Source organism: Schistocerca nitens, chromosome 2, assembly GCF_023898315.1.
Source record: "Schistocerca nitens isolate TAMUIC-IGC-003100 chromosome 2, iqSchNite1.1, whole genome shotgun sequence".
NCBI classification, from domain to species: domain Eukaryota; kingdom Metazoa; phylum Arthropoda; class Insecta; order Orthoptera; family Acrididae; genus Schistocerca; species Schistocerca nitens.
The window spans coordinates 57,028,496-57,056,237 of record NC_064615.1 but is presented as its reverse complement, the minus strand read 5'-3'; the positions used below and the strand labels follow the sequence as shown (position 1 = coordinate 57,056,237).

The 27,742-nt window shown below is 38.7% G+C and overlaps 1 protein-coding gene across 5 annotated transcripts in view; it reads right to left on the bottom strand.

Annotated features, from left to right (window-relative positions):
- Positions 1 to 27,742, bottom strand: part of LOC126235713 (coiled-coil domain-containing protein 39) — a 408,779-nt gene that overhangs the window by 146,589 nt on the left and 234,448 nt on the right. For all 5 annotated transcript variants that reach the window (XM_049944479.1, XM_049944477.1, XM_049944478.1 and 2 more), the window contains 2 exons: positions 20,769 to 20,984; positions 16,175 to 16,339 (listed from right to left, as the gene is read on the bottom strand). In XM_049944479.1, the coding sequence (XP_049800436.1) occupies positions 16,175 to 16,339; positions 20,769 to 20,984 (381 nt within the window). The remainder of the gene's footprint in view (positions 1 to 16,174; positions 16,340 to 20,768; positions 20,985 to 27,742) is intronic.

Sequence of the window (27,742 nt, the reverse complement as noted above, 5' to 3'; positions counted from 1 at the left end):
TTTGGCCCCAGACCACCTAGTCAAGCAAAAGCAGAATTCAACAGTGTTGAGTAGTCCTTGGTCATACCCACTTCAGTTAGTGTCCAAGAAGTGTGGTGGATGGCATCCACACAGGGAATACCGAGTCCTCAATGGGAGAACTGTACCAGACCAATAATTTGTACCCTTGCTACAAGACTTTAACCACGAATTAAGTGGTGCGACCTTACTGAGAGTCCTAGACTGTACAAAGGCATAGACTCACTCAAATGGCAGTAAGAGATGCAGACATATCGAAGAATCGAAGACAGCCATAATCACCTTCTTTGGTCTACTTGAGGGTCGTTTCATGATGTGCAGCCTCCAAAACACCGCACAAATTTAGCAAAGGTTCATAGGCTCCGTATTACAAGGTCTCTGCCTTTTGCTTTCTGTATCTAGATGATATTCTGGTTTTCTCAGCTTCACCAGAACAACACCAGCAGCATCTAACTGATACTTTTGAATGGTTTGAGCAGTATGGCATAGTTTTGAACATTGTCAAATGTGTTTTCAACCAGACACAAGTTAATTTCCTGACCTATAAGATCTCATCGTCAGGTTCACTACCTTTACCTGCCAACTTGCAAATTGCATTACCCAGTACCTTTAACCCTTTGTTTCCTGACGTAAGAAAAAATTTACTTTTTAACATTTTCTTTGCAGAATTTATGCTATTGTGGCCTCAAATGACGGTAGAATTTTTTGTAAAATTTTATTTTATTTTTCACAACTTTTTTCTCTCCTGGTACTCAGAGGTAGCGTCAGAGTCCATGGACAGAATCACAACATGCGCAGAAAAAATGCTCCAATTTTTATAACTTTATTCCACATAAATATTAAATATTTTTACATTAGAAAATTAATTAACAGAAATATGATATTTCTGATTTTTTTTTTAAATTTCGCATAAATTTATTCTAGAGCAACTTCACAATACATAGTAACTTAGCTATACATTTTTCACAGTATATACATATCACATATTTAGTGATACCTCATGAAATTGTAGGAAACAGTTCTTTTTCTCGTTGCAGCGCAAATACACTTTACATGTACTACATTGTGAATGTGGTCTCGACTGAATTTTATTTTTCGCACACATTTCGCATTGTCCTCTTTTACAACTGAACACTACAAAATGGTTTACTCGGTTGCCAAGACGTACATCCTTCAGAACAGAAAAGTTATTCTTCCTTCTCTTTGGGAGAGTTATTTCATCTTTAGCAGAGTTTCTCTTTTTGAGATTTGGCACTTGCTGTTCATTCATTAGCCCTAGTGCCACAGCACGCCTGAATTCCAGCAGTGGCAGTGCCCCATGTAGATCACTGAAAATGACGTAAGCATTGACAAAAGCAATTTCTATTGCTCCCCAGAAGAGACGGTGCCACCATTTCTTTGATCGCTTGTCAAGACCGTAAGTTGAACGTAATCTGTCTGCATGATCCACACCACCCATGTTTTTATTGTAATCACATACAATAACTGGACATGGTATAGTCATACTAGTTCCATCTTTCTGTTTTCTTGTCACTACTCTCTGTTCAGTGCCATGAAAGTTTGACGCAAAATACATTACTTTATTTTCCTTCCATTGAAATACTGTTACGTCTAAAGATGACTCTCTGTGATTTGATTTAGACATTTTTCTTTAGGTAAATTCCCTGGCAAACCTTTCCTGTTTGTTCTAATTGTTCCACAGGCAAATGTATTTACGGATTTCTGTGTGAGAAAAAGTGGACAGAACAACTAGTGAGAGGTAACGCATTCTTGCTACAATAAAGTGTTCGCACAACCTGACGGTACTAATAAGTCAGCCTTATATTTTCCACTTTATCTCATTCACTTGTAACGTAATGCTTCAAACTATTATAAAAAAAACAAAGAAGGTAAGTACGTACAATGGAAAACTCAACGGAAGTTTCAATAAACTGCGCACAAATTCAGGCAATACCATGGAAACAAGGACATACAATCTTCGGTTTTCACAGCAGTGCGCGAAAAACAATTACAAGTTCTGACAGCCAGAGAGATCTATGTATTGCACAATAACATCTGTGAAACAGTAGAGCAGAGTTACTGTTACGTACCGACAGGCTCTCAGATTACGAAACTGCACCACAAGAAAATAATGAGAGTCAAAACTTACTGGTACTTTAAAGTACCGTCAGGCAACAAAGGGTTAAAGAATTATGTTGTTTCCTTGTTGTGCTTAATTTCTATTGCCGACAACTGGCACATGTAGCTGAGTTGCAAGAACCGCTCAAGCTACACTCATTGGCCCAAAGGGCAAAGGTAACTCACCAGTTTTGTGTATGGATAACATGGTGTTAGCCACACAGCAACTGGTGTGGCATTATAACTACTGTGTGATGGTGTGTGGTAACCCTAGCTTCATTCTTCCACGTGTCACAACCGCAATGAAATGGAGCACATATGTCAGAGGCCTTCTGGCTATCTATGAGGCTATTAAATAGTTCCAAGCACAACTGAAAACCAGGGAGCTTACTATTTTCACTAATCATAAGCCACTTATGTACACTTTCTGCCAAAGTAAAATCAACTATTTGCCTCAGCAGCACAATCGATGTCTACATAGCCCAGTTCAGCGTGAATGTTAGACACATTTCTGGGATTGAAACATTACAGCCTTTTCTGTGTTAGCAGCATCTCACACTCAACTGACTTTGCTCAACTTGCTGAAGCACAACAGACTGTCCAAGAGGTACGCAGTCTACACGAGGATAAATTGTCAGTGTTGGACCTCCAACAGTCTTCCTGTGCTCTCGGTTGCCTTGTTTCCCTTTTCACAATATTCTATAATGTTTTAATTTTATTATCAGATGTGCTAATCTCAGACATAATGCACATACTTCTGGACTATTTAATAACTTTTCTTAATACAGTGCAGTAATTTTTATAATGTTTCACTATTTCGGGATCATTACTCCTTCCAGCTATAAGATACATTTCCCTTTTCTGTTTACAAGATATTTTTATGCCTTTAGTAAGCCATGGCTTTTTACATGGTTTCTTACAATTATATTTCACTGTTTTCTTAGGGAAACTGTTTTCAAATATACTCACAAAGGTATCATAGGTTCAATTTTAAATCAGCATTATGTTCCCTGTACACTTCATCCCAGTCTAACTGTTGCAAACCTTCCCTAAAATTTTGAATTGTTAAATCGTTAATTGAATGCACTAATTTGGAGGACTGTTTTGCATTACTGTGTGGAGGTATATAATATACTGTAACTAGCTGTGTATCATGATCAAACACACCATTTTTAACAGGAAAAGTTTTTATTTGATTAAAATTATCTTGGTCTATGAAAATGTTATCTATCATTGTGCTGATTTTCTGTACCATCTGAGTAGGAAAATCAGTAACTGATGTCAAAGTGAAAGAACCAAGTAATACTTCAAGGTCAAGCCTTCTATCGGACTCTTTCAGAAAATCTACATTGAAATCCTAATTTGCTTCCCTCTGCCTGACAGATAGCAGAACAAAGAATCCAAGTTTTTCCAAAAATAAATGCTAATTTCCCAATGGGCACCTATACATGGCTACAATTATAAAAGTGCCATTATTTAGTTTAAAATCACATGAACATGCTTCTATATGTTCAGGGGTGCCGACTTATAAAAAATATTGGGGGAGGGGCATACTGGGGGTCTTGCCCGGGAAATTTTCTACATTTTAGATGAAAAATAGTGAATTTAAAGTTTTTAAGCATTTTAGAATCATATGATCAATGTTAGAACCCCCAAAACTGGACTCTTGATAACTCGACACTCCGGGAAACTCAACAAGCCTGGCACATTTTTTGGTTGCGAAAAAAGGAACAAACCCGAACATGCACAGTATTTTTGTAAAATGCTAATTTAATGTACAGTATTAATCATGCTTATAGACAATTACTGAGCAGTGAATATATAGCTCTGAAAAGACTGAAATTATATTTAAGTAAACCCTAAAATATCATTGAAAGAACAAAACATAAAATATTGCTGTCACACTGTAATAGCACTTTGATTAACAAGTGAAATAGCTAATTTAAGCTTATTTTGAATAAGGCTCAGGGTTAATTAAATAAAAACAACATCTCAAAGTTAATGCTTTAATACAGTTAATAAAGTTAATACAGTATGCCTAATACCTTCAGTCAAAAAGTATGTAAATAGCGGGTTTTAATCGGGTCTTACACCCTAAAAATATTTAAGTATTTGAAAATAACTAATACAGTACTATAGTAATACAGTACTAAACTTGTTGTTGTTGTTGTCTTCAGTCCTGAGACTGGTTTGATGCAGCTCTCCATGCTACTCTATCCTGTGCAAGCTTCATCATCTCCCAGTACTTACTGCAACCTACATCCTTCTGAATCTGCTTAGTGTATTCATCTCTTGGTCTCCCTCTACCATTTTTACCCTCCACGCTGCCCTCCAATGCTAAATTTGTGATCCCCTGATGCTTCAGAACATGTCCTACCAACCGGTCCCTTCTTCTTGTCAAGTTGTGCCACAAACTCCTCTTCCCCCAATTCTATTCAATACCTCCTCATTAGTTACGTGATCTACCCATCTAATCTTCAACATTCTTCTGTAGCACCACATTTCAAAAGCTTCTATTCTCTTCTTGTCCAAACTATTTATCGTCCATATTTCACATCCATACATGGCTACACTCCATACAAATACTTTCAGAAACGACTTCCTGACACTTAAATCTATACTCGATGTTATCAAATTTCTCTTCGTCAGAAACACTTTCCTTGCCATTGCCAGTCTACATTTTATATCCTCTCTACTTCGACCATCATCAGTTATTTTGCTCCCCAAATAGCAAAACTCCTTTACTACTTTAAGTGTCTCATTTCCTAATCTAATTCCCTCAGCATCACCCGACTTAATTCAACTACATACCATTATCCTCGTTTTGCTTTTGTTGATGTTCATCTTATATCCTCCTTTCAAGACGCTGTCCATTCCGTTCAATTGCTCTTCCAAGTCCTTTCCTGTCTCTGACAGAATTACAATGTCATCGGCGAACCTCAACATTTTCATTTCTTCTCCATGGATTTTAGTACCTACTCCGAATTTTTCTTTTGTTTCCTTTATTGCTTGCTCAATATACAGACTGGATAACATCGGGGACAGGCTACAACCCTGTCTCACTCACCTTCCCAACCGCTGCTTCCCTTTCATGCCCCTCGACTCTTTATAACTGCCATCTGGTTTCTGTACAAATTGTAAATAGTCTTTCGCTCCCTGTATTTCACCCCTGCCATCTCTAGAATTTGAAAGAGAGTATTCCAGTCAACACTGTTGAAAGCTTTCTCTAAGTCTACAAATGCTAGAAACGTAGGTTTGCCTTTCCTTAATCTATTTTCTAAGGTAAGTCGTAGGGTCAGTATTGCCTCACGTGTTCCAACATTTCTGCGGAATCCAAACTGATCTTCCCCGAGGTCGGCTTCTACCAGTTTTTCCATTCGTCTGTAAAGAATTCGTGTTAGTATTTTGCAGCAGTGACTTATTAAACTGATAGTTCGGTAATTTTCACATCTGTCAACACCTGCTTTCTTTGGGATTGGAATTATTATATTCTTCTTGAAGTCTGAGGGTATTTCACCTGTCTCATACATCTTGCTCACCAGATGGTAGAGTTTTCTCAGGACTGGCTCTCCCAAGGCCGTCAGTAGTTCTAACGGAATGTTGTCTACTCCCAGGTCTTTGTTTCGACTTAGGTCTTTCAGTGCTCTGTCAAACTCTTCACGCAGTATCGTATCTCCCATTTCATCTTCATCTACATCCTCTTCCATTTCCATAATATTGTCCTCAAGTACATCGCCCTTGTATAGACCCTCTATGTACTCCTTCCACTTTTCTGCTTTCCCTTCTTTGTTTAGAACTGGGTTTCCATCTGAGCTCTTGATATTCATACAAGTGGCTCTCTTTTCTCCAAAGGTCTCTTTAATTTTCCTGTAGGCAGTATCTATCTTACCCCTAGTGAGATAAGCCTCTACATCGTTACATTTGTCCTCTAGCCATCCCTGCTTAGCCATTTTGCACTTCCTGTCGATCTCATTTTTGAGACGTTTGTATTCCTTTGTGTCTGCTTCATTTACTGCATTTTTATATTTTCTCCTTTCATCAATTAAATTCAGTATTTCTTCTGTTACCCAAGGATTTCTACTAGCCCTCGTCTTTTTACCTTCTAGATCCTCTGCTGCCTTCACTACTTCATTCCTCAGAGCTACCCATTCTTCTTCTACTGTATTTCTTTCCCCCATTCCTATCAATTGTTCCCTTATGCTCTCCCTGAAACTCTATACAACCTCTGGTTTAGTCAGTTTATCCAGGTCCCATCTCCTTAAATTCCCACCTTTTTGCAGTTTCTTCAGTTTTAATCTACACTTCATAACCAATAGTTTGTGGTCAGAGTCCACATCTGCCCCAGGAAATGTCTTACAATTTAAAACCTGGTTCCTAAATCTCTGTCCTACCATTATATAATCTATCTGATACCTTCTAGTATCTCCAGGATTCTTCCATGTATACAACCTTATTTTATGATTCTTGAACCAAGTGTTAGCTATGATTAAGTTATGCTCTGTGCAAAATTCTACCAGAGTACTAAACTAGTACTAATATTTCGAAACTGAAAATTTAACTTTATGTATGTACTTAATTCTCTATTTTATAAAGGTTTTTAATATTGCTCTAAATGCCATTATTAGGGATAGAGTTTCTTTAGAAAGGTGCAAATGTTGACCGTCTGACTAGATTACTGAATGCAAAGTTGTTGATGACTGGTTGGATATCCAATTCATGCAAAACATCTTTGTGGGCATGAAGAACAGCCAAGTTGTTCAATCGCTTCTGTCCCATTGTTGATCGGAGATATGGCTTCAGACATCCAAGGGTGCTAAATGACCATTCTACTGTTGCTGTCATGATTGGAACTACTTGGAGAAGCTTAATGCACTTCGCTACTTCACATAACATTTCTCCAACTGCAGACTCTTGTGTAATGTATTTTCCTCCATCACGCATGTTTTTTAAGACCAGTTGTTTTTTTTTATTAGCGATATCAGCTAATGTATTCAAGTGTAAGCGCCGTCTCTCAATGTCTACGTCATTTTTGAAAAACTCAGTTAATTTTTCCAAATTTGTTTCTTTCACCTCTGTTTACTAAAAGCAAGCACTCTTGTTCAATTGCAATGATGTGTGAGTCCAGTTGAAGCAAACTGCTCAGTAATGCAAGACTGCACCATTTCACAAACATTAATGTAAATAGCTTTGTAGTGTTCCTTTTGGGTTTTGAAAGTGTGCAGTGAGCTGGCTTAATTGTTTTCATACTTCTTTGGTATACTTCGATTCCAAGGAAGCGAAGGATCATCAACTTGTGAAGGTTTTTCTTTTAAACACAATTACCAAAGGTGTTCAAAACTATCACGCCTTCCATTCAATATACAAATCAAGCCCTCATATATTTTTTCCAGATCAGCAACACTTAGATGAGGGAACTGAATTTTTTCATTGACATCCTCTACTGGTTTCACTGCATGGCAATAAAGACGTAAAAAGAAATAAGTCTTGAATTGTAACAGTGACTCAAGGTAGCCTGCACATTGGTAACCCGCCTCTGTTTTGTCTTCTGCAGAAAATGTTTTAAAAAACTCTAGAAGTTATTCAATATTCTCAAGATACAAGGAGCTCGCATAGTCCATCAAGTCGGGCAAAGGGGTCGTAGACCAGTTTGGTTGTTGGCACTCTCGCAGTGTATGCTTCTGAAAAGTCCCATCCTTTTGTTGGATTCCTTTACAGTGTATATTAAGCCCTTGGCTAAAGACATAATATCTCTCACAGATGTAAGATGGTGGAGACTGTCTACAACTGCCAAGTCTAAACTGTGAGCAGTGCAGTGCACATAACATGCTTTTGGTTGTATATCCAAAACTAACTTTTTTAGTCCTTTGAACTTAACTCTCATAATCGAGGCACCATCATTGCACTGTCCTCTTAAGTTATCCATTGACAAATCAAGACAAGCAAAAAGTCTTTTAAACACTAAACAGAGTTTGTGATTCAGTGTTGGGGGGTCTCGTATAAGCCAATAAAGTCTTAGTTGATGATTAAGGAATCATGGACTGTACGAATACAAAATGACACTTGTTCATGAATCGAAGAATCACTTGTTTCATCAACCATAAAAGAAAAATGTTCAATCTTCTTGATTGAAGCCAATACCTTTCTCAACAGACTTTCCTAGTAGGTCAATGATCTCGTTTTGAATATCGTGGGACATCCACTTATACCCCAAACGTCCTAAGCAATCTTTAAGCTCATGTATGTCATTCTTTTGGAGTTCCAACAACTGAAAAATATTTGAGTTTACATCTCCATGCCCTCTAATAGCTACTCCTTGTCAGCATAGAAATTGCACAGTAGTAAAAATTGTCTCGAGAGTTAAATGGCCTTTCTTCATATTACTATCTAACCGTTCATTCAAATGGGACGCCACAATTCGGTTAGTGATACGATTTAGTTTCAGAACACCTTCTTTATGTATAAACGTATTTTTCCAGTTAGAAAACCCTACGGAAGTGAATTCATCTTTTTTTTTTTTTTTGAAGAAAATTGTAACAGATTTTTAGCATCTGCCTCTTTGCAGGTTTTGCAAAAATCTTTTTCGGTAGATGCTTCATATTCTAGCCATGTATATTTGATCAACCAAGACTTCTGAAATGATCTTCCCTTACTGGATTGTCCAGGTTTTCGCTGTGAACGGTTCTCGCCTGAAGATGATAGAGCAATTGATAACACAATAATTGTTGGAGGTTGACTTGCAGTATCATCAACATCCAAGCAAGCCTTTTTGGTAACAAATTTATCCATTGCAAACTTCATTCACAATACACTAAGAGACTAAAGTAAATGACTAAAATATAGTCCTACAAAATAGTCCACTAGACAGTAAAGTTGGAACACTAAACACATCTGCAGCATGCACTGAACAAAACTATCCACATTGAATGACTGCGACTGCAGAGTGGGATTTATATAGCCACGGCATCATAATGTCTCGAAGTGTCAAGGCAATGCAAGGCAGAGGGTTCCAGACGCTTCTGCTCCAGTCCTTTTGATGTCGTCGCAGCCACTGCGCCGGCCCACCGGAGCCAGACATTACCCAAAGGTGCGCGCACCGGGACAAATTCTAAGTGTGCCCACAGCACCGTAACACTATCGTGATTCGCCCCACTCATTTTCAGTTAACATGCTTACTACCATAATAATTATTTGTTTTAACTCATTACTGAATGTATTTTATAAGGTAACTATAGTCAAACAAGGGAAATAAAAAATTCCAACATAATTTTGTGATTTTACAAAGTATAATATAATTAATAATTTTCTTACAATGGAAAACCCAGGATGGAATGTAACAGTGTGGCTTCAGCTCTCTGAGACTGCAGACGTATGTGCAAGTTGCATTTGCGTGTGTGTGTGTGTGTGTGTGTGTGTGTGTGTGTGTGTGTCTACTGCAGACAAAGGCCTTTATGGCTGAAAGCTACAATTGTGTGAATCTTTTTGTTGTTCCTATTGTGACTTAGCATCTCCACTATATGGTGAGTAGCAACTTTCCTTCTCTAGTATTGTAATAATTTTCTTAAATTATTGGGGTTGGGGGGGTGGGGAGGACGTCTCTGCCCCCCCCCCCCCCCAAAGGAATTTTTGAAGGGGTTTGGGTCCCGTCAGGCTCAATGGAGTCAGCACCTGTATATATGTTGCTCTACGCAAAATTTTTAATTTCCAAATTTTTCACACAGTGACAGATTTTAATATATATGGTGACTCCTCCTCTCTCCATAGAGTCTCTACTTACATGTGCTGAAATCTTATATCCACCTACATTTACAAACAAACAAGTAGCTCATCTACTATGTTTTTTAATCACTTGATACTCTGATGCAATAATTTTCTTACAATGGAAAATCCAGGATAGAATGTAACAGTGTGGTTTCAGCTCTCTGAGACTGCAGACCTATGTGCAAGTTGCGTTTACGTGTGTGTGTGTGTGTGTGTGTGTGTGTGTGTGTGTGTGTGTGTGTGTCTACTGCTGACAAAGGCCTTTATGGCTGAAAGATATAATTGTGTGAATCTTTTTGTTGTGCCTATGGCGACTCAGCATCTCCACTATATGGTGAGTAGCAACTTTCCTTCTCTGGTATTGTAATAATTTTCTTAAATTATTCCACCCTCAGTTTCTAAATCTTCTAAACAAACAAGAAGCTCATCTACTTTGTTTTTTAATCGCCTGATACTCTGATGCAATATATTAACATTACTTTTCACTGTGCTTTTATGTGACATACTAACATTATTTGTCACTGTACTGTTATGAGAATCTTGTGATATTTTCACATCTCTAGTACGTGCCTGTCTGAACTTCTCATTAATCTTAATTTCAATCAATGTACTTCTTCCAAACTTTATATGAGGCAGTCATTTCTGCAGGAAAGCATAAGGTTATTGTGGCAGTTGTATCTACATTAGAAGTAATATCAAATTTGTGCCCATTTAGTTCCCAGAAGATATTCCCAGAGAAAAGAGGTCTGGAAATCAGTAGAACGAAAAACCAGTCCACAAAAATTTGCAACTTCGACTGGTTTTTCATTCTACTGATTAACAGAAGTTGTTGACGCAAGCTACTCTTACAAAATGCAATGCAAAATGTTTCTTCAGAGTTTTTGGAGATCATATTGCACAGAAAATATCAGTGAAAGTAGATCACCCCATACATCCTAAAAAAACATTAGTAATCATTGCTAGGAATTTCAGTGTACAAAACATAAATACATTTATTAACTGCTTAACTAAAGAGACATGGGAGGAAATATACAGCTACAGCAAAACAAATGAAAAATTTGATAAATTCCTAAGCAACTTCCAGCATTATTTTGAAGTGAAATTCCTACTCAGAAAAATGAAAACCAGGGAAAAAATGTAAAAAGTTTCACTGAATGAAAGAAGATTTCTCTACAGCATAGCCAAGGAAACCAAAACTACTCCAGAATTTGATGCGTATTTTAAAATATACAAACAGATCCTAAATAAAGTTACCAGAAGGTCAAAAAAGTTAATAAATGACAACTACCTGGAAAAAGCTATAAATAAAATGAAAGCAATGTCGGCCTTTGTTAGGAGAGAAAATGGCGAAACACAGGAAAAACACAGTAACGTTAATCTTCTTCAAAATGGAGACAAAATTTCTGACCCACACAGAGTAGCTGATGCATTTAATGTATATTTCACAGAAATAGCAAACAAATTGGTGTAGAAACAGCAAGAAACAGCTTCTGGAAACAGAGATGAGCAAAAGGTTAAATGAAAAAACAATATTTTTGTGTCCAACAGATGAAAAGAAAATACTGAATATTTTAAAGGAATTAAAATCAAAATTTTCTTGAGTTATAGACAATGTTCTCAATTATACATTTAAAAAGTGTGCAACAGTATTGACTAAGCCTCTAAGTCATCTTTGCAGCTCTTCTTTGTGCAGTGGTATTTTCCCAGAGAAACTAAAAATGGCCAAGGTGAGATCTCTTTTCAAGAAGGAACATAAGACAAATGAAAAGAACTACAGACCAATATTTTTGCTATCTGGTTTTTCTGAAATACTGGAATAAAGATTTTTTTATATATAAAGACTGAAACATGGACGATAACCAGTTTGGACAAGAAGAGAATAGAAGCTTTCGAAACGTGGTGCTACAGAAGAATGCTGAAGATAAGGTGGGTAGATCACGTAACTAATGAGGAGGTATTGAATAGGATTGGGGAGAAGAGAAGTTTGTGGCACAACTTGACTAGAAGAAGGGATCGGTTGGTAGGACACGTTTTGAGGCATCAAGGGATCACAAATTTAGCATTGGAGGGCAGCGTGGAGGGTAAAAATCGTAGAGGGAGACCAAGAGATCAATACACTAAGCAGATTCAGAAGGATGTAGGTTGCAGTAGGTACTGGGAGATGAAGAAGCTTGCACAGGATAGAGTAGCATGGAGAGCTGCATCAAACCAGTCTCAGGACTGAAGACCGCAACAACAAAGACTGATTTCATTCATAGAAAAAAAATTATTTTGTATCAAATACCAAACACGGGTTCAGGAAAGTCAGATCGACAGAAAGTGCCATTTTTGACTTTGTTAACCAAGTCTTGACTGCAACAGACCAGAGAGAACATGTATCAGCAATATTTCTGGAACTCACGAAAGCTTTTGATGTGATAGACCACAAGTTACTACTTAAAAAATTGCAGTATGTAGGAATTAGGAGCCTGGCACATGAGTGGATGACATCATGCTTAACAATCACAGAGCAGATAGTTGAAATCATGTATCAGGAAGAAAACATTATGCACTCCCACCAACTGAAAAGAAAAGAAATTAAGTATGGTGTTCCCCAAGGTTCTATCTTGGGCCCAGTGTTGTTCTTAATATTTATCAATGACCTAGAATAATCTAGTGATTCCCAAAAATACATAAAATTTGCTGATGACTCAATGTATTGATAATAGGCAACAATGCTGCAGAACTACAATAGGAAGTACAAAATTGCACCACACACACTATAAAATGGTTCACTACAAACAATCTTATGGTTAACACAGAGAAAACTGTTGCAGTGCACCTTCAGACAACACACAATAAACATCCATTAACCCCCCACCATAAATCTATTTAATAAAAAATTGAAAACTGTAAACTAAACAAAATTTCTGGGATTATGGATTCAGGACAACATGAAGTGGGACACACACACATCAAATACATCAGCCAAAAACTTACTACAATATGCTATGGCATAAAAATATTTGCAACCTGTCCAACAAAAGAAACACTAAAAAATGTGTATTATGCCCTAGTGGAATCACTGCTGCAATTTTTGTGGGGAATTTGACAATAAGCAAAAGCTGCTTCATAGCACAGAAGAGGATCATAAGGGCAACTGAAAATGCCACACCCGGAAATTCTTGCAAATGCCTTTTTAAAACACTCCAGATACTACCGCTACCATGCCTGTACATTCTTGAGATAATTACATACACAAAAAATTTCAGAAACTAAAAACAACATAGTATGTACAAATCAAGCAGTCCATGCACATGACACAAGGCAAAAATCAGACTTCCACAGCAAACATGCAAGCACAACACTCAGACAAAATGGACCAATGCAAACTGGCAAAAAACTTTACAATAAACTTCCCCACTACATCAAGGAAATAAAAGAAACACAAAAAGTCAAAGTGGCTTTGAAAACATATTTACAGGACAAGTGCTATTATATTGTAAATGAATATCTGTTAACATAAATTTAAATTATTTCCTTTGGTAAATGAAAATCTGTTGACATAAATTTAAATTATTTTTATCTTGCATTATGTGTCTGAAATACTTCTCTTATCTATTGTACTATATATTAGAATGAAAAAAATCAATTATTGACAAAATTATTTAATTGGATAGATAAAAAGCTACGCACCAAGCGGTGGCGGAACACACACATAAAATACCGTTGTAATTGGTAAGCTTTCGGAGCCAGTGGCTAGTTCTTCAGGAAGAAGGGTTGAAGGGGAAGGAAGAAGGGTGAAAGAAAAGGACTGGAAAGATCTAGGAAATGGGGTAGATTTCAGGAAAGTCACCCAGAACCACAGGTCAGGGGAGACTTTCCCAAAACCTACCCCTTTTCCTAGATTAATTCCTTCTCATCCTGTACAGCAAGTCTCCCCTGACCCACGGTTCTGGGTGACTTTCCCGAAGCCTACCCCCTTTTCCTAGATCTCGCCAGTCCTTTTCCTTCACCCTTCTTCTTTCCCATTCAACCCTTCTGCCTGAAGAAGGAGCCACTGGCTCTGGAAGCTTGCCAATTACAACAGTTTTTATGTGTGTGTACTGCAGCTGCTTGGTGAATAATAGGCTGTTTATCTAGACAATTAAATAATTTAGTGCTATAAATTATGTTGTGCTGGTTGTACTTTATATTAATGTATTGTATTTCAATGATTACTGTACTGTATCATGTGCTTATACTATTTAGGTTATTGAATCAATGTTACTGTTTTGTAACATGTATTTGAAATTGTGTACTAATGTACAAAGTAAGCTATAACCCACATAAAATATTTGATGAATGGATACTTAACAAATAAATAAATAAATGGTACCCTGTACTACTACTAGTCATTTCCTTTTCTGTTCAACTCACAAACAGAGCAAGGAAAAAATGATTGTCTATATGCCTCTGTATAAGCCCTCATCTCTCTAATCTTATCTTCATGATCCTTACACGAGATGTACATGCGGCAGTAGAATCACCCTACAGTCAATCTCAAATACCGCAAATACTGGTTCTCTAAATTTTCTCAATAGTGCTCCTTGAAGTTCCTGAAGAGTCTTCATATTACTTGCACATTGTTCAACTGATTGGAAACAAATTTAGCAGTCCACCTCTGAATTACTTTGATGTCTTCCTTTAATCCGATCTGGAGCAGATTCCAAACACTCAAACAGTAGTAAGTAATGGGTTGCACTAGTGTCCTGTATGTGGTCTCCTTTGCAGATGAACCACACATTCCTAAAATTCTCTCAATAAACCGAAGTCGACCATTCACCTTCCCTATTACAGTCCTTACATGCCATTCCTTGTTATACTGCTCTGCAGCACTATGTCCAGGAATTTAATCGACTGACTTTGTCAAGCAGCACACCTCTAATACCGTATTCAAACGTTATGGGTTTGTTTTTCCTACTCATCCAAATTAACATACATTTTTCTACATATAGAGCTAGCTAGCATTCATCACACCCACTCCAAATTTGCTCTAAATCATCAGGTATCCTCCTACAGTCACTGAATGATCACACTTTCCCATACACAAAATCATCATCAACAAACAGCCACAGACTGCTGTTCACCCTGTCCACCCGATTATTTAGTATAACACTATCACACTTCCCTGTGGCATTCCTGATTATACCCTTGTTTCTGATGAACACTTGCCATCGAGAACAGCATACTGAATTCTGTTACCTACGAATTCTTCAAGCCACTTACATATGTGGGAATCTATTCCATATGCTTGTACTTTTGTTAGCAGCCAGCTGTGTGGCACCACGTGAAATGCTTTATGGAAATCTAGGAATATGGAATCCACCTGTTGGCCTTTATCCATGGTTCGCTGGATCTCATATGAGAAAAGGGCAAGATGAGTTTTGCATGAATGAAGGTTTGTAAAACAGAGATAATTTGTGAACAGAAGATTTTCCCTTGCAGAAAAATTTTTTATATTCAAACTGAGAATATGTTCAAGGATTCTGCCACAAAAAATGATGATGATCATGACGACAAAATACCAGCTTAGTTTTAAATGGCCAAGCACTACTTCTTTTTTCCCTTTCTATTAAATTAAGTTTCAGTTATTAAAATGTTAGATCACAATAATAAATTTCATTTTATTTGTCATAAGCTTTGAAACTGCTTTTTGCACTCCAAGCATAGTTACTGTTATTCTCCCAGAAATGGTTCTCACATTTGGGAGTCTCAGATTGCACTGTTACAAAGAATTCTATGAAAATAACTCAGGTTAAATGAAAAATCATTAATGTTTTTTGTAACCCTAATTGCACCTAAGTTTGTTTCCTATACAATAACTTGCCAAACCACTGCCGTCACACATTTTACTTTTTGTGGTTAAGCTTTGGAAAAGGTCAACAAAATACTGACAAAATTAATTCTATGTTATGTTTGATAAACTAGACATCGTGTATTAATGACTATGTCAATCTCTTTACTTTGGCTGTAGTTATAATGATTGTAGAGCTACCCACTGAACATCTGATTCCACAATTATGGTCATTACGTATCTTTAATAATCTAGTGTGTTTGTGATATACACCATCACTCACTCCTGATAACCAAAAACAACAATGTAAGATGTTAACTACAATGTCAGGTACATAGCATAAACTGAGAAAGACATATATAGTTGTTACATGGCAGAATACAATAACCTAAATTCACAAGCATCACAATATTAATTTAAAACAAAAGACAGAAAAATTATGTATAGTTATCTACACATGCTTACATCAACTCTCTGGACCTCTGCAGTCAGCACAGTCACTTTCTCTGTCTTCTCATCCAAAATCTTGCGCATTTCATTAAGTTTTTCATCCTCAGCGGCTCTGGACTCTTCGTCAGTCTTGCCTTTCATTCGTGCTATTCGGGATTCTAGCCGCTGCACTTCATAGTCCTACAAGAATAATAAAGGATATAGCAATAAATTACAGTCTGGCCTGTAATGGCAGGTGGTTCCTCAATTTGAATTATACTGACTGTGCCAACAGTCTTCAACATAAATATAATTTGTCAGTTTTGAGTGCAGGTGGAAATAACAAGCATCCACTTTCAAGTGAAGGGCACTTATTAATGGAAGCATAAACAGCTGACTTAGTATTGCATTTTCAAAGTAATATCAAAAGTGATACTTACAAAGTCAGTCTTTGTACACAATTATAAAAACAAAAACAATGAATATGTGCATATCTTACTTTCGCATTATTTGTATTGTAGAGAGAACTGTTCTCTGCAATGAATGTAAAAACATGATTACATGTATGGCTCTTGTTGAAACTGTTTTAACTGCCCCGTTTCATGAAAGCTTCCTTTGTAGGTTTTACTTTGGACTTAAATTTCATTGTGAAAAAATTAATTAACTGTATGTGATTGCATTAACAGGTGTGTAACACTTGAAAACTTAAGTTTTTCTGAAACTAGGTTTGCAGTTTTGGTTTAAAACAAAAGTAAAATTTAGAATCCAATCACAACATTGCAGAATCCTTTCCCTGCAATATTCAATGTATTCTTAAACAAAGGAAACTCCAGGTTGGAATATGAAATTATAAGGAAAAGGTAGATTCCACTTAAGTAAAGATGATATGTTAAGTTTCAGACAGGCACAACGAAGACACACTACACAGTAGCTTTCAGCCAAAGTCTTTTTCAGAAAAAGAAACAAACACACATTCATTCACATGAGCAAACACATGTCATGCACACATGGCTGCCATCTCCTGCAGCTCAGACTAGAATGTAATTGTTATTTAGAATGGAAGAAGCAATCTCTATGTGTGTGTGGAGGGGGGGGGGGGGGGGGAGTGTGCTGTCTGATAGAGCATGTGGGGACTAGGCAGCTAACAAGAGCAGGGTCAGGAAGCTATTGGGCAGGGATACAGGGAGTGAAAAAGGAGAGGAGCAGGGAAGGGGAAATATGGCTGGGTGCACTGACAGATGGTGGTACACAAAAAGGTTGGGAAATGAGAATAGGGAGGAGGTGATAGAACAGGGGGGATGGATACTGTTGGATGGAGGGTGTGGGACAGTAGGTTACCAAAGGTTGAATCCGGTATAATTATGGGTGTGGAGAATGTGTTGTAAGGATAATTTACATCTGCACAGTTAAGATAAGCTGGAGGTGAAGGGGAGGATCCATATGGTTTGGGTAGTGAAGCAGCCATTGAAATCAAGAATGTTATGTTCAGGTGCATGCTGTGCTAAAGGATGGTCTGATTTGCTCTTGACCACAATTTGGCAGGGGCCATTCATTCTGGCAGATAGCTGGTTGGTAGTCATACTAATATAAAAGTCTGTGTCTGTGATTGCAACAGAGCTAATATATGACATGGCATGCTTGTTTAAAGGTGGCCTGTGTTTTGATGGGGTAGCATAAGTATGTGACTGGACTGGAGTAGGAAGCACAGGGTGGAGGAATTGAAAGGGTCCTGCACCTGTGCCTTCCACAGGCATATGATCCCTGTGGCAAGGGGTTGGGATCAGAGTAGTGTAAGGATGGAATAGGATGTTGTGGTGTCAATGGTACACCATTTTAGGAGAGGTGGGATCTTGGATAGGATGTCCTTCATTTCAGCGCATGATGATAGGTAATAAAAGCCCTCATAAATTATGTGGTTCAGTTGTTCCAGTCCGTGTTGGTACTGGGTGACAAATGGGGCACTCCTTTGTAAATAGTTCTTGGGGTTGGTGGGAGGATTGGGGTGTGACATGAAATGGCATGGGAGATCTACTTGCGTACTAGGTCTGTGAATGACACCTGTTTGTGAAGATCTCAGCACACTGAGCAAGGAAGTTCTTGTTACTGTAGATATGCCACACCTGGGTGGCCAGACTGAGTGGGAAGGACTTTTTGGCATGGAAGCGATGACAGCTGTCAAAATACAGGTACTGTTAGTAGTAGTGGATTTAATGTGGACAAAACTGTGGATAAAACCATCAGTGAGGAGGAGGTAATGTCCAGGAAGGTGGTAAGCTAGGTAGAGGAAGACTAGGTGAAGTGGATGGGAGAGCTGTTGGGGTTGTGAAGGAATGAAATTGGGTGTCTTGGTCCCGAATCCAAATTAAAAAGATCTAATCACTGAACCTGAACCAGAATAGATGTTTTGTGGTTCTGGAAGCCAGGAAGTCTCCTCTAGAAGGCCCATAAAGCCCTTAAGGGTTGGTATATGAGGGTACTATGCAAGTGCACATGGCTGTGCTGTGGATTTGTTTTATACCTTCCCTCCAAGGAGAAGTAGTTGTGTGTTAGGATATAGTTAGTAAAGTGTACAAGGAATGAGGTAGTGGGTTGGAGTCTGAAGTATGTTGGGAAAGATAGTGTTCAATAGGGGTAACACCAAGGGCATGAGGCATGTTGGTGTATAGGCAGGTAGCATCAACAGTGGCAAGTAGGGATCCTGGAGGTAAAGGGGTGGGGTGGTAGAGAGTCAGTGAAGGAAGTGGCTGGTCTCTTTGATTACAGGCAGTTGGTTGGAGATATTGGTCAATGAGACCAGAAATTCTTTCAGTGGGGGCACAATAACCAGCTACAATGGGGTGTCCAGGATTATAGGGTTTGTGGATTTTGAGGAGCATGTTGAAGGTGGGCATGCAGGGTGTCATTGGATTGAAGAGGGAAATGGATTGAGGGAAGAGGTTGAGGGAAGAGGTTGTGGGAAGGGCCTTAGGCTTTAAGCAGATATTGATGGTTATGTTGGACATCTGGGATGGGATCACTCTGGCACATTTAATAGGTGGAGACATCAGTTAATTACCAGAAGCCTTCCGCCAGGTAGTCACTGCAACTTTCATTTATCAACTTATTTCATAGTTGAATTAATGGTGGGAAGGAAAGTGTATTACTTCATCCATGTCTGCAGGTGCAGATACTGAACTGTCTCAAGACCATGGCCATCTGCAAAATGAGGTTATCTTTGACACTCTCCAATAATGCCCATATTTTATTGAAACGACAAAAGACAGTTCTTATGCAGCACTTTTTCAGTATGCACTTGATTTTTCCTGATAGCATGCCGGTTATGGCATAAAGGCTGTGGCTACCTCTTCCTCCGTGATTTCTTCCATCTCCACAGGTTGTCCTATAGTGGTGGGGCAATGAACATGCTTAATCTTTCCTTCTGAGTATCCAAATTTCGAAACAGAGTTATGAAGTGTCCTGTTCCTGGGGCAGGCTCCATGCATCTAAGGTGGTGTGCACCATGTGTACTAGTACATTTAATACCTCATTCCTCTGTGCAGGATGGTGGCAGCTATTTCTGTGTAAATGCAGGTCAGAATGTGTTTTCTTCTGATACACGCCATGGCTCAGGTTGTCATTAGATCTTCTCTTGACCACGAAGCCCAGGAATGTTAGCCTTCCTTCTTCTTCAGTTTCCATAACAAATCTGATGTTGGAATGTATATTCAGATGTACAAGGATTCAAGGAGTTTGTCCCTTCCATGGGACCAGATGATGAACATGTCATTCAAATAATAGAAAAAGCAGATGTGTTTCCATTTGGATGACATCATGGCCTGTTTCTCAAAGTGCTCAAAGTGCATTTACCCACGTAAGGACTTAGTACCTCCATCAGGTATTTTGACAGCAAATACCTAGGAGCCCGGATGTTACTGTCAATGCGGCATAATGGCACCCCATTTTTGTGGACCTTGGGGAGTCCATAAAGGAGACTGCCACCACAAGGACATGTACTGCCAAGACTTCATGGATCCACTAAGGTCTTCCTTCTATCAATTGACAGAGGACATCTCACAAAATGTTTAAATTTGTATCCACACCCTTACCGTCAAACAAGAGACACATTTGCTAATGTGAGCCACAATAATCAGAAGTTCAGAACACACAAATTAGCATTCGTATTAACCTGAGTCATGCAAAAGATTAAACTACTAAGTATGCATAAATAATGTAATTGCATAGATAAAAAATTTACTCACCAAGCGGCAGCAGAACACGCACATAAAAGAAGGTTACAATCAGGCAAGCTTTCGGAGCCAGTGGCTCCTTCTTCCAGCAGAAAGATTGAAGAGGAAGGAAGAAGGACAAAGGAAAATGACTGGAGAGTTCTAACAAAAGGGGTAGATTTCGGAAAAGTCACACAGAACAGTCAGTCAGGGGGGACTTGTCAGAAAGGGTGAGAAGGAAAGAATGATTGTTCAATTGCTTATCCATAAAGTTCAATCAGTTCCAACCCATAACACACTAATTATGGAATAAAAGTAATATTTGTCTGAAGTTCATTTTAAAATGTAGCTCCAAATATTTTCTAATGTAATATCTTCATTTCAGTAGCTTATATTATCAGACTTCAATATTTAATAGAACATACCAAACCATACAGTATTTCTTCCTGGCGAATAGCTTCCTTTTCTAAATTTTGAGTCTGTTGGTGTATTTGGGCTTTAGAAGACTGCACACACTTTATTTCTGAATCCTGTAGCTCTTTACGTTGTGCAAGGTCATTTATTCTGTATCGTACACGAAACAAAACATCTCGTGCACGAGTATTTTCTCGTTCCATAGCATGTAATGCTCGTTCTTCAGCCTGCAAATGTTCACAGACATTTAACATCTCTGATATATCTGTTTTATGTTAATGAAACTGATAAAAAAAACACAAACTATATGTATATTACATATACTGAAAAAATATAGAGAATTAGCTAAGCCCTTTGTCAGAAAAAGAGTCTCTGAAATTTCTGATAAGTTATTAAATTTTTCTAAGCTTTCTGCACTTAAAATTCTGTAACAAGATACCTGGTGTTTTCTAATTGCCAAAATTCAAATATGCTTCACCAAGAGAGAGGATGGTTGATAGATCTGATTAGCTTCGGTGAAATGTCATAAACTGGGAAGAACTAGAGTTAGATAACTGTAAATTCTTATGCAACATGAACAGAATCTTGGACAGTAACATCAGCAACATTAAGATCCGCACTAGTCAAGTGAAGCTGCCTATTGTGCTCTGTTTTGAAATTCCTTCATTATAACCAGAATATTAAAACTCAAGGGAGGATAGAGCAACATTAACACTGAACGAAACACCATCAAATAATAATAATAATAATAATAATAATAATAATAATAATAAACTTGAAATAACTTATAAAAGTATCATAAGATGAAGACAAAATCTAGAAAAAATAAATTTTTCGGTATGCCCAACTGTTTACAGAGCTGTCTACAAGAGGTTCTAAAGTGGATGCATAATACCCCATTACATAATTCTGAGAAAGAAACACTTTTTTCTTCAGTGACAAGTTACCCAGGAGTATGATGCTATAAGACATAAGCGAATGAAAAGAAGATAAATAAGCCAACTTTCTGATATTTTTGTTGTCAGAATCTGACATTATCCATAACGCAAAAGTTGCAGAGATTATATGTTTAAGAGAATCTGTAACATGTCACTTCCAGTTCAGCTTATTATCAATAGAAACACCTAAGAATATAGAATATTCTGGTTCATTAACTGATTTACCCTCATACATTATTTGTAATGGTGTAATCAGACTTTGTGCAGACTGAACTGTATCATGTATTGTGTTTTATATAAATTCAGTGAGTTAGTTATTTGCATGTTCCATGGATTAGAACTGCAACCTCTCACAATGATGTGGAGTGAGTCAGTTATAGTACATCTCAGCAGAAAATATAGCAAAATGCTGACCACTGACATGATTTCTTATTTTTTTATTTAAATACATACATACAGCGAGTTATGCTTAATTACAAAATGTTCAATATGTCTTTTCCCCTGTAGGTGACTTGCTACAACAAATAATTGCATAGCTGTCCAGTATAATGTGTTAATGAAAAAATATTTATTCGCAAAAACTCACAATGAGAAGAAACTAAAAGAAACCACAGAGAAGTAACAAAAACTAGGAGACTCTATAGTCTTACAGCAAAGATAAAAAACAACACATGACCAGAAAAACACTCTCGCACCCTTTTGACATCACTTTGCACCAGACATGAAAAATATCACTGCCACACAACTCCCCCCCCCCCCCCCTTAAGGTGCGGAGCCCCAAGGTTATCTTGATACTTGAATTTTATACGACGTCCAGCTCTGGTGTGTGTCGGGTGTCTCAGGGGCGGTGACAACGTTGTTTGTGGTGATGATTCACCTGTCTCGGACGATGTACTGAGCGGTGTTTCAGTATGCTCTGCGTCCATCATGTGTTGATGCACAGGCGTGGTGTCAGAGGTCGGAGAGGGTAAAACCCATGCTGGTTTGACACATTCAATCGATACCTTTGTCGGAACACCATTGAACATTATGTCCATGGTATGCTTATTTCTACTCAGCACCTGAAATAGGCCCATATATGGTGGTTGTAAGGGCGATTTGACTGAGTCTGTTTGCAACATTACATGAGAGCAATTGTATAAGTCTTTGTGTACAAACACCTTACGGTTGCCATGGTGAGAAGGTGGCGGGCAACGTATATTTGTGCAGTGACGTTTTAGCTGCTGCACCCAGTGTGTGAGACCCTCTGATCTAGGTAGTGACGTTTTAGCTGCTGCACCCAGTGTGTGAGACCCTCTGATCTAGGTAGTGATGTTGGTACTAAATAATCTGCAGGAATCTGTACCAGCTCGCCGTAAACCATCTCGGCAACTGATGCACCAATATCGGGTTTGTGAGCTGTCCGCACGCCTAACAACACTAATGGTAATGTTTCCGTCCATCTCTCTTGATGACACATCAATGCTCCTTTGAGTGTTCTGTGCCATCGTTCGACCATACCATTACTGGCAGGGTGATAGGTAGTCATGTGGTGGCGTTGGAAACCGCACATTTTGGATAGCTCGAGGAACAACGTAGATTCAAACTGACGTCCTTGGTCAGTTGTGACATGAAGGGGGCATCCAAAACGGGCAACCCACATACAAAGAAATGCCTTCACAGTAGTTTCGGCTGAAATATCAACTATTGGAGTTGCTTCTGCCAATCTTGTGCACCTATCTACGGCCGTAAACAAATCTGTAACCCTCTGACTGTGGGAGAGGTCCAACCAGGTCCATGTGAACGTGTGCGAATCTAGCAGAGGTACCTTGAAAATCTCCAATATCAGCACGCACATGTCGTCCTACTTTACTTTGTTGACAAGGAATGAGAACGTACCCAACGGCGCGCGTCTCTTTTCATAGAAGGCCACACATAGCGGTCTGTCAGCAGCTTGATTGTAGCGTTGGCTCCTGGGTGCGATATTGTGTGGACACTGTCGAATGCAGTCTTGCGCAATATTTCTGAAATGAATGGTCTTGGTCTGCCTTGAGAAAAGTCACACCACAGCTTCAGCTTGGAGTTAGGCACCAGAATTTGCTCGAACTTCAGACCTGTAGACGGGTCGTTTAACAGCTGTCATAGCTCTGCATCCTTGGTCTGTTCCACTGCAAGTTTATCATAGTCTATAATTTGTCAAATCCCACAAATATGTAAAAATTAGTTAGCCACTAAATTTTCTGCACCTATTAAATGGTGTATATCTGTCGTGAACTGACTTATGAACTCAATATAACGGAACTGTCTTGGTGAGCACTTATCAGTGGTGTTTTTAAAAGCCAATGTTATGGGTTTGTGGTCTGTAAACACAGTCACTGGTCTAGCCTCTATTTGTGGGCTGAAGTATCGAATTGCTTCATAGATCGCAAACAATTCTCTGTCATACGCGCTCCACTTCTGTTGTGCAGCCTGTAACTTTTTAGAGAAAAACCGTAGTGGTTGCCATTGCCCTTCTACACGCCGGTGCAGTGCCACCCCTATTGCTGACTGGCTCGTGTCTACAAGAATAGATAGCTGTGCGTAGTGAAAAGGGTGAGCGAGCAATATTGGTTTGCTGCGGCTTGCTTGAAGATCATTAAATACTTTGTCCACTTAATTATTCATCGACCTTTGGCGTCGCGTCCCTTGAGTGCATCAGTGAGTGGTGCTTGCACCATAGCCATTGCTGACAGATGACGTCTATAAAAATTTATTACTCCCATGTATCATCGTAGCTGTTGGTAGTTTGTCGGTTTCGGAAGGGCCAGTATCGCCACGATCTTCTCTGGCAGAGGCAATATACCTTCTGATGACACAGTATGGCCGAGGAAAGTGACTTGGTTCTTGTGCATGATGCATTTATTTTCATTTAAAACGACTCCGTAGTCAGATAGACGCTTGTGAAGTTGACACAGATGCTGTTCATGTGTTTGACTATCCGGAGAGAAAACCAAGATGTCATCAAGATAAGCAAAGCAAAATGTTAATCCTTTTATCACTTTGTCGATAAAACGCTGCCAAGTCTGTGATGTGTTCTTAAGGCCAAAAGGCATAAATAAAAACTCGAGTAATCCAAGTGGTGTAATCACTGCTGTCTTCTGAACATCTCTTGGAGCCACCGGTATCTGGTTGAATGCTTTCTTGCAATCAACGACACTAAAAATTTTCGCGCCGGCCAAAGCATATGTGAAGTCCTGTATATTAAGTACTGGGTATCTATCTGGAATGGTTCTTGAGTTTAATGCTTGGTAATCCCCACACAGTCTCCATTATACAACTTTCTTACATACTAAGTGTAGGGGTGAAGACCACGGACTGTCTGACTGGCGAATTATTCCCGACTGTAACATTTCCTCGAATATCGCCTTTGTTTCTGTCAATCTCTCTGGTGCGATTCTACGTGCTCGTCGTGAATCTGGTTGTCCTGGCGTGGTACGAATAGAGTGAACCGTACTATGTTTAACTTCTTTTGTCTGTCTGTAAGAACATCTCCGATTCTTCTCTTCGTCACGTAGCTCTTCGGCTACAGAGTTGCCAATCACCTGTAGCTTCTCACAAGTTGTATGCCCTTTAGTGCCTGATATTGCAATGTTGTCTGTCAGATTTAACAAATGTTTTCCTTGTAAGTCGACCACCAACTTGAAATGTACCAGAAAATCAGCGCCCAAAATAGGTTCTGATATACCAGCTATCACAAAAGACCAGGTAAACTGTTTGGAAAAACCCACATCAATCTTGCACACTTTACATCCATACGTGTTAATCACCGAGTTATTCACCACCTTCAAACGTGGCTGTATGTCTTTTTTGTTGGGTGGCGCATGGCTGACAGGAAGCGAACTGATGTCTGACCCGGTATCCACCAAAAACCTTGTACCCGTAAGTACGTATGATACATACAATCTTTTCGAAGCAGGCGGCATATGTATTGACAATTGCGGTCGCTGACATGAAAACACTGCACTGTTTCTGTACATACCTTGGTTGTCTGAGTAGGCACATGGTGATGTACATCTTGTAGCATCTCTCCCAAAATGTTTATGGTATCAACACACCTTACGCTCGTCCTCTTGTTGACTTCGTGTTTCACACCCGGCCCGGTCTCTCTTGAGCTTAAAGATAACTTGTGGTCACTGTAGTGTGCATAGCTGCATTCACAAATCCTCTATTGCAGTTTTTAAATCTATAATTTCGTTTGAACTATTTGTTGTTTGTCGCGTTGTAACTGCGGCACAGTTTACTGTTATATCGCCAGTTTGGTCTTGCTGGTAATGGTAGTTATCGTACGTGGCATCTGTTGACGTCATTGCGACTGTTGCAGTAGGCTCGTGCATCTTGGAGATTCTGTCTGCAGCGAGCAGCAGTCTGTCAACTGATCTTTCATCGTATATAGCTAGTGTAGTTCTTACTTGCGTTGGTAGCTGTTGTTGCCATACGTGGAGTAACAGTCTATCAGAGACTATCGAACTATCTACCAGGCTGCATAAATGACGCCAGTATTCTGATGGGGTCCTATCTCCTCGTTTCTCTTGGTACAGTACTTGTTTGACTCTGATGTCAACTGACTTCACACACCGAGAAATTAATTCTTCTTTCAGTCTACAGTATGCTCCTGTAGGTGGGTTCACTATAATGTCAGATATCAAAGCCGAGGTCTGATGGTCAAAATTACTTATCACCAAGGTGAACTTCTCGTGATCACTGACTATTCTTTGTTGTAGAAATATATTTTCCATTACCGCGAACCATGTGTGTGGCTGAGAAGGCATGAATGGGGGCACTCGTAATTGCAACCGTTGAGTTGGTGAAGCACTGAAACCAGCGGGTAGTTCCATTGCTGTTACTTGCTGTGGTTGTGCTGCAGTAGTCCCAGTTTCCGATGATGTTGCCTTGCTGGTGTGTGCCATGGTTGTTGAACCAACGTCATTCCTTTGGTCCGGTATATGCTTGAAGTTCATATCTTTTGAAATATGCAACTGTAAAGTTTCTATCTCATTCTAAAGCCTATGAATTTCTTCCGTTATCGAACTGTATCATTTGCCGTCGTCGTTCATTGCTTTTGCTGTTAATGTTTGACATAGCTAATGAAAGGTTTAAAGTTCCTTAATCGGAGGTCACCAATTTAGGCAACTTGCCTACAACAAATAATTGCATAGCCGTCCGGTATAATGTGTTAACAAAAAAATATTTATTCGCAAAAACTCACAATGAGAAGAAACTAAAAAAACAAAAGAGAAGTAACAAAAACTAGGAGACTCTATAGTCATACAGCAAAGATAAAAAAACAACACATGACCAGAAAAAACTCTCACGCCCTTTTGATATCGCTTTGCACCACCCCTTCCCTCTCTCTAAAACACACACACACATGATCATACTATTACACATTCAGAAATTCTTCTATGGACTAGGAGTTGTCAGGCGGGTATAATTTCAGTTTGTGATAGTTCGCTTGCAGAGAACTAGTTATTAATTTTTACAAAAACATTAATTACATTTTCTAGTGATGATTATAATACACTGCCAGTGAAGAGATTTATTTATGACTTTTAAATACATGACTGAAGATGATTTGCAGAAAACAAGAACTGCAGCAGACCCAATATTGATCCCTGTAGTGATTATTCCCCATTCTGAAGATGCTGTTTCTTGCATACCCTCCATGGGTTTATTACTGCAGCACTCCATATCCTTTTAGACATGTAGAATGAAAACCAGTTACCAGCAAGATCTCTGAAACCAAAATATTTGACCTTCTGTAGGAGAGTGCTGTCAACTGCAGATAAAAGACTTTTGACAAGTCACATAACAACAGTTGGCAATATTTTACAATTTAAATTTTGTATGCTCCAATGTTTTAATTGAAAGACAGCATGTTTGATGGTGAGATGCTCTTGAAATCCATATTTAGACTAACTATGTACCTTATTTTGAGAGAAGTGTGCTATGGTTCTTGAATACTTAATTTTTTCTACCTTCAAGGAGGAGTTAAGTGGAGGAATTGTTCAGTCATTACTGACATTTTTCTT